At 52.3% G+C, this 8,085-nt stretch overlaps 1 protein-coding gene across 2 annotated transcripts in view; it reads left to right on the top strand.

The window, feature by feature from the left end:
• The first annotated feature begins 4,814 nt into the window (after nt 1-4,814).
• The window catches only part of LHFPL4 (LHFPL tetraspan subfamily member 4), a 28,517-nt gene continuing 25,246 nt past the window's right edge, over nt 4,815-8,085 (top strand). The window contains exon 1 of one of the 2 annotated variants that reach the window (XM_089919657.1): nt 4,815-6,379. In XM_089919657.1, the coding sequence (XP_089775783.1) occupies nt 5,974-6,379 (406 nt within the window). In that variant the 5' untranslated portion in view covers nt 4,815-5,973. The remainder of the gene's footprint in view (nt 6,380-8,085) is intronic. The other variant, XM_089919658.1, reaches the window with a different exon arrangement.

The following is an 8,085-nucleotide window of genomic DNA, read 5'->3' as shown; positions in this document are numbered from 1 at the left end:
TGAGACAGAAAACTAATTCAAACCATTGTAAAGAAAAGAGGGGGATTTAAGAAAACCATAGAAAGACAGGCATAACTTTCACCACAGGCTCTTAAAAGTATTAAGAACTTCTTCGGACTTCCCTGATGGTGCAGTGGTTAAGAATCCTTCTGCCAATGCAGGGGACACGGGTTCAAGCCCTGGTCCGGGAAGATCCCACATGCCATGGAGCAACTAAGCCCGTGTGCCACAACTACTGAGCCTGCACTCTAGAGCCCGCGAACCACAACTGCTGAGCCCTAGTGCCACAACTACTGAAGCCTGCACACTTAGAGCCCATGCTCAGCAACAAGAGAAGCCACTGCAATGAGAAGCCGGCGCACCGTAACGAAGAATAACCCCCGCTCTCTGCAACTAGAGAAGGCCCGCACACAGCAACGAAGACCCAACACAGCCATTAAAAAAAAAAAAAGAAACTCTTCATCTCTCTGAGGATATGTTGGCCTATTCTCTTGGTCTTTGCCATGGGACGGTGAACACGTAGCATCCTTACAGCTTATAATCCAAGGAATGAAGAGCTGAGACTTGAACCCAGATGGTCTGATGCCAGTAACCACTGGCATCGGAAATAAAAAGGAAACCCGGGTGGTTGAGAAGAATTGAATCCACTCTACAGAATAATCTATATGGCATCGTAGTTAAGAATGTGGGCTCTACCTAGGGATAAATACCAGCTGTTTCACTTGCTAGAGGTGTGATTCTGGGGAATTAATTTTTTTTCTTTTTGGCCATGCCTCGCAGCATGTAGGATCTTACTTCCCCAGCCAGGGGTCAAACCTGTGCCCCCTGCAGTGGAAGTGCAGAATCTTAACCACTGGACTGCCAGGGAAGTCCCTGGGGAAGTAAGTTAACTTCTGTGTCCTCGTCTGTAAAATGGGCATACCTCATTGTCCTCATGTGTAAAACAGTTCACGTCCGTATTAGTTTGCTAGGGCTACCGTTATAAAATACTATAGGCTGCGTGGCTTAAACAACAGATATTTATTTTCTCACAGTTCTGGAGGCTCAAAGTCCAAGATCAAGGTGTTAGCAAGTTTGATTTCTTCTGAGGCCCCTCAGAAGGTGGCTCCTTTCTTGCTATGTTCCCCATGGTCATCATCTAGCCTCTGTCCTAATCTCCTCTTAAAAGGACACCAGTGTGGGCTTCCCTGGTGGCGCAGTGGTTGAGAGTCCGCCTGCCGATGTAGGGGACATGGGTTCGTGCCCTGGTCTGGGAAGATCCCACATGCCGTGGAGTGGCTGGGCCTGTGAGCCATGGCCGCTGAGCCTGCGCATCCGGAGCCTGTGCTCCGCAATGGGAGAGGCCACATGAGAGGCCCGCGTACCGCAAAAAAAAAAAAAAAAAAAAAAAGGACACCAGTGATACTGGATTAGGGCCCACCCATATCACCTCACTTTACCTTAATCACCTCTTTAAAGGCCCTATCTCCAAATAGTCACATTTTGAGGTATTGGGAGTTAGGACTTGAACATATGAATTTGGGGGTGAGGGAGAGGGATATAATTCAGCCCAAAACACTACCTCTTAGGATTATTGTGAAGATTAAATGAGATAATATATCTAAAGCAAAGATCAGGGGAGCTAGAATGCTGTAAGGGCTTAATAACCGTTCAAGGTAACTGAACACTTACTTTAGGCATAAGGGTATCTGACAAGTCACAAACCTTTCTCTGCTAGGATATTGGCTGGAAGTGCCCTGGGGGCTTCTCTCATCCAGGTCCAGGATCATCTTTGCCTTATGGTCTAAAGTTCCCAACTTGAGCTCACAACTGTCCTGTTCTGTTCTTCCTGTGGAGAGCTCTCAGACTTCCTTTCTGTAGGAAAGGAAGACTCCCCAAGGTTAGTCTTGAAAACGAGGAGACATTCTGTCCCAGCTACTTATGGCTCTGAGAGTGCCTTTCCAATACCACTGTAATTTCTACTCCTTGGGCAAGCCACTTATTAAAATTTAATGACAATCACTTACATTTATAAAGCCATTTTCAGTTTACAAAGCTCTTTTCCGTGCATTCTCTCTCTTGATTCTCATAACATCTGTAGGAAGGAAGGATGTTTTTCTCTATTTTATAAATGAAGAAAATGAGGCTGTGAGGAGTAGCATCATCGTCCTAGGTCATACAGTGGCAGAGATGCACCTCAAATTTTTGCCTTTGGGTTCCTATATGTCAGGAGTAGCTCACCCTTTCAGGCATTTTTCTACAATATAAATAATCCAGTACACCAGTCCGGGTTGGGGGAGATGTAGGTAAATTATTTGGGACTATTTTGACTGGAAGTGACAAAAACCCAACACAAACTGGCTTCAGCAAAAACTGAATTCATTGGTTTACCTAACAGAACAATCCAGAAGTAGGTCTTCAGGCATGGATGGATCCAGGTGCTCAAATTATGTCACCAGGACTGTCTCTTTCCATTTCTTAGCTTCTCTTTGTGTTCATTTTATTCTTAGACAATCTCCCTGCTTGGAGTGTCAAAGATGCCCCCCTGTGGTTGAAGCTGAAGCCCCAGCTCAACAAACTCAGTAAAAGGGGAACAATCTCTTTCTCGTAAACTGCAACAAATGACCTGGATATCATTCTCAACTATTTGGCTTGGCTTATGGGCCCACCCAGAGCCAATCGTTGTGTCTAGAACAATGGAATATGTTCATTGTCCAGGCCTGATCATTTGCCCGGTTCTGGAGAGGAGTAGGGTGAGTCTCACCAAATCCAGGGCCTGAGTGAGGGGGAAAGGAGTTTCTTTAAAGACAAAGTACTGATGTCAGAAGCGGTGTGGGTAGCAGGCAGCTCTCTCCAGGGCGTCATCGCTCTGCAGAGCTAGAACAGAGAAACCAGTGAGGAGCTGGGGGCCCATCTTAGCAAGAACTCTCAGTTCTTCCCTGGAGAGAGAGTAGTAAGTGGACTTCTGTGATTTTTTTTCCTGGAGTGCCTAGCTTGGCTCAGCAGGATAGGAAAAAAGACAATAATTCATGGCAGAATAAGGAGAAAAGATGGAACTTCTGGCTCCGGTAACTTATATTCAGAACAGTACCCACACCAGGAGTACCCACACCAGGAGCACCCACAGAAGGAGACTTTGAGGTGCCCTTTGAGGATGACTTCCCTCCCCCCTCTTCCCAGCACCTTCTGTCTCCCCATGAAGCTGTGAGCTCCAGGAGGGCAGGGACCACATCTGTTTTACCCACCATCTTCTCCCAGGGCCTAGCATAGTGCTCTGTTGGCACATTGCAGGAGCCTATCACATATTTATTGGGTGGATGAAATAAATTAATGAATCAGGTTGATCACCTGAATTGGCAGGATGGACTCACCTCTTTGTACAAGTCAATCCCTCTCTTTGGCCTCTGTTCTCCATCTGTCAAGTGGGAGAAGGTGTAGAATGAGACTCTCTTCACAGCCCCTTCCAGCTCATGCTTCTGGGATCTTAGGGTTCTCAGGAGACAGCCTGGATGCCTCTTCAAGGAACCAGTGGAAGGGGAAACCAAACTGATTGAATATACTGTCTCAGGTGAGATGACTTCACATGGGTCTGTGGTCCCCAAATTGTGGGGGACTGCACATTTTTTTTTTTTTAATTTTGGAAGGAAATAACACTGCCTGTTTCTTATTTTGCCAAATAAAGCCACTGGCGGCGGCGGGGGGGGGGAACAACTGTCATTAACTGTCATCACCATTTCTTTAAAAAATGGAATTTTTTATACCAGTAAGGCAGGAAGTACATCATCTCAGAAACAAAACAAAACAAAACAAAAAAAACAGTCCCTCTACCCCGGAGAAAAAAGACAGGTGGCAACCTCACATGATGATAATTACGTGGTTTTTTTGCACATAGATCTAAATTTCACCAGACTGATCCCTGTGTATGGTCCAGTATTTGGAACCTACTAACAGATTACTTTCACCACCTCTCAACACCTGTGAAGTGGGGCTTAATCTGCCCACTTTACAGATGGGGAAATAGAGGTTCAGAGAGCAAGTGCAAGGTCACGGAGACAGTTAAGTAGTAGTCAGAGCTTTCTGGATGACAACCCAGATCATCTTGGCAGATCCTAAGCCAAAAGGTATTTCACTGCAGGCAAGAAATGACCTGCACTGGCTCCCTTGGAGTGTCCCCTCATTTTCTCGGGCCTAACCGCAAACTGCCTGGACTGTTATGCTCCGTTCTTTAACACACCCTCCTGATGTGTCCGCTTCATGCCAGGCACTGGGAGAGTGTAGGGAGAGAAACCAACACGTTCCCAGCCTCCTTTTCTCCTGTTCCCCATACTCACCCCGTGTCCCACTCTCCAGGCCCAGCTCCACACACTGGCGGCCAACGAATCCCCACCGCGGGCGTGGGCCGCTAACAGTTTAGGAGGTTCCCTCTCCCAGAGGTGCTGGCGATTTCCTAGGAGACTCTGGGAACCTTCAACGCCTCCAAGACCCAAAGGACTGGAAGCGTAACGGTGCCACTCGACAGACACTGTGGTAGGCTGTACCCGAGGTAATTTGGGAGCAAGGGATCAGTTCAAACGCTGTGAACTAACACCCTGTTCTGCCCGTGCAGCGTTCCCATGGGCTTTGCGTGGACCCACAATCGCTCAGCTCCGGCCGGAAGGAGGGGGGGTCCCCCCAATTAGAAGGCCTTACTGTGGCGGGGGCTTACTGCTCCGGCTGGGGGACCCCACGGACCGTGCCAACCCCTCTCCGGGACTGGCGGACACCCGAGCTCCCTTTCCTGTTCCGCTCCGCCCCGCACGCCGGCGGCAGGAACGCGCCTCCGTCGGGCCGCGCCGGTGCCCGAGAGCTCGCGCCTCCGCGCGGGAGCGCGCCCCGGGGAGAGCCCGAGCAAGATGGAGGCCGCGCCGAGGCCGCCGCCTGGGCCCGGGAAGCAGCCGCTCGGAGCGCCGAGCCGCGGCGCCTAGGCCGTGGCAGTCCCGGACCCACTGCTCCGGACCGGGCCCAGGTTGGTCTCCCCGCACCCCCTTCCCGGGGCCGCAGCCTCCGCGTGCGTCCGGCCTGGGCGCGCGGCAGCCGCCCCCCAGCCCCCATCCCTGGCCCTACCCGGGCCCGGCCGCTCCCCCGCGCCCCGGGGACAGCCCCTGCCCACTGCCCGCCCCTCGCGGCTCGGGCTGCCTGCCGGCGCCTGTCCCTCGTCCCCTTGGCCTGGAAAACCTCTCTCCCTGTAGCCCTGGCCCGCCAAACGTAGGCTCCCCCGAGCCCTGTCTTCTGAGGGACCCTCCCAACCCCCTCGCCCCCTGTTCAGACCCTGCGGCTCCGGCCCCCGATGTCCCTCTAGCCTCATCCTGGTTCCTGCTCTTCGCCCTCCCTGTCCCAGCCCCCATATCACCTTCCCAGTCCCCTGGCACTAACCCCTTACATCCCTTTCTTACCCCCTCGTAGAAGCGCCCACCCCCCTCTCCACAGCCCCTTTCTAGACACCCAATACCAGACCTCCTTTTACCCCGAACACCAGCCCCCAGATTCCCTTCCGAGCTCCCTGTAAAACCCCGCTTTTAATTCTCCGCTGCCGGTCTCCAGCCTCCATTCCATCTCCCCACGGTCCCCTCTTACTTCACTGGTACCAGCCCCCAAGCCCCTCCCCAACGCCACCGTAACCACTTTCTAGCGCCCCGCCTCCAGCTCTCCTGTGCTCATTCCAGCTCCCTCATCCCAGCCCCCCAACTTTCACATGGCCTCTTCCTATGTCCCCGAATTGGAGATCTTTGCCAGTCTCCCCCTACCCTGACACCTTCCCGATACTCTCATGACCCCCTCCTAGCTCCTCCATACCAGCCCCCAGGTCCCCTCAGCTCCGCCTCAGGCCCCGCCCTCGCGGGTTCCTTGGCTTAGGGTCCCTTCTCGCGTGCGTCCCCAGCTCCCGCCCGGCAGCCCGGCTGTCGGTCCCGGGCCGGCGGCCCCCGCAAGCCGCCGCCGGCCCCGCCCCCGGGCACCATGCTGCCCTCGCAGGAGGCCTCCAAGCTCTACCACGAGCACTACATGCGGAACTCGCGCGCCATCGGTGTGCTATGGGCCATCTTCACCATCTGCTTCGCCATCATCAACGTGGTGGTCTTCATCCAGCCCTACTGGGTGGGCGACAGCGTGAGCACCCCCAAGCCTGGTTACTTCGGCCTCTTCCACTACTGTGTGGGCAGCGGGCTGGCGGGCCGCGAGCTCACCTGCCGCGGCTCGTTCACCGACTTCAGCACTATCCCGTCCGGCGCCTTCAAGGCGGCCGCCTTCTTCGTGCTGCTCTCCATGGTGCTGATCCTCGGCTGCATCACCTGCTTTGCTCTTTTCTTCTTCTGCAACACGGCCACGGTCTACAAGATCTGCGCCTGGATGCAGCTCTTGGCAGGTAGGGGAGGGGCGGGGGTGGGACTTCTAGAACAGACGCTGAGGAAGGGGCTTCTTCTTCCAGGACCCCTTCTTGGAGGAGTCAGAGACAGATTCTGCTCCTCTGTCTAAAGACACACCTCCTTCGCTGACTCTAAGCAGCCAGTGGGGAGGGGATTCTATGAGAGAGACACCTTGGGTCAGAGGGCATAGCCTTAGAACTGGGTCTATAGGTCTGTGTGCTTGGATGTGGGCAGATTGCGTTTATTGATGGATGAGCATTATGTCTGAGTTTCTGAGGGTCTCTGAGAAAGAGACCCTTGGCTCTTAAGGGAAATAGCTATCTGAATGAGGAGTTACTCTAGGTGTGAGCAATTTCTGTTGCATTGAAAAAAGCATGAGGGACTTCCCTGGTGGTCCAGTGGTTAAGATTCTGTGCTCCCAATGCAGGGGGCACGGGTTTGATCCCTGGTAGGGGAACTAAGATCCCTCATGCCACACGGCGTGACCTAAAAAATTAAAAACAAAAAAATGAGATGGGGAATCAAGAGATCTGACAGTGACCTTTAACTTGCTAACGTTATCAATTTGGATGTTTCACTTTACTTCTCTGAGGCTCAGTTTCCTCATCTGTAAAACAGTGGAGAAGAGTCCAAGAACTCATGAAAGAGTAATTTATAAACTATAAAGTTGGGAAAGGATGGAGGGTGGTGTTAAAGAGAAGGCTGTCTGTAGTGTCTGTCCAACGTTTGAAGTGTAGGTGGTTGACAACACCTGGCAACATGGGCCTCTGGAGAGCAGGTCTCCAGCCTCCCACCCCCACCAAGGCAGGAAGGGTTCTGGTGCCATGCCTAGTGGGAATGAGTCTCTGGGACCCTCTGAAATGTTTGGTTAAGACAGACACCTTGCCCTAAAAACCAGAGAAGGGCCTTTTGGGAGTAAGAGCTGCTGAGACGGTTTTCCAGGATCCATTAGAGTCCCCCATCACTGCCTACCTTTCAATCGAAGACAGATTTTGAAGATTCAGCAACTTGGGCATTTGCCTAATTGCAGGCAGGGAAGACAGTTGGGCTGAGGACAGTTGGGCCAGGGGATGGCAGGGATGGAGGAGGAGGCTGACGAAGGCTGGTGAAGGAAAACATTTAGAGCCTTCCAGGGTCGAGAAGGAGAAGGGAAAATGTGATGATCATGCAGCAGAGATGGTTTTTCAAAATAAGCACCTCAGGATATTCAACCAGTGTCAGCCCCTTCAAAAGAGACCTCCTGAAGAAGCTGTTCTGTCACTTGCTGATGGTTCCACTCCTCAAAACATTGTAGGAAATTGTCTTTGGATGGTGGTGTGTATACTCTTGAACATCGTCTTTGAGGGGAAACCTCTATTTTTTTTAAATTAAATAATTTATTTATTTTTGGCCGCATTGGGTCTTCGTTGCTGCGCACGGGCTTTCTCTAGTTGCGGTGAGCGGGGGCTACTCTTCGTTGCGGTGCACGGGCTTCTCATTGCGGTGGCTTCTCTTGTTGTGGAGCATGGGCTCTAGGTGCGTGGGCTTCAGTAGTTGCGGCACGTGGGCTCAGTAGTTGTGGTGCACAGGCTTAGTTGCTCCGTGGCATGTGGGATCTTCCCGGACCGGGGATCGAACCCGTGTCCTCCTCATTGGCAGGCGGATTCTTAACCACTGCGCCACCAGGGAAGTCCCAAACCTCCATTTTTTAAAGGAGGACTATGAT

This window comes from Delphinapterus leucas, chromosome 10, assembly GCF_059928025.1.
Source record: "Delphinapterus leucas isolate spDelLeu-1000000601 "Yukka" chromosome 10, BTC_Dleu_Yukka2, whole genome shotgun sequence".
In the NCBI taxonomy this organism is placed as follows: Eukaryota; Metazoa; Chordata; class Mammalia; order Artiodactyla; family Monodontidae; genus Delphinapterus; species Delphinapterus leucas.
This window is presented reverse-complemented; position numbering and strand designations above follow the sequence as displayed.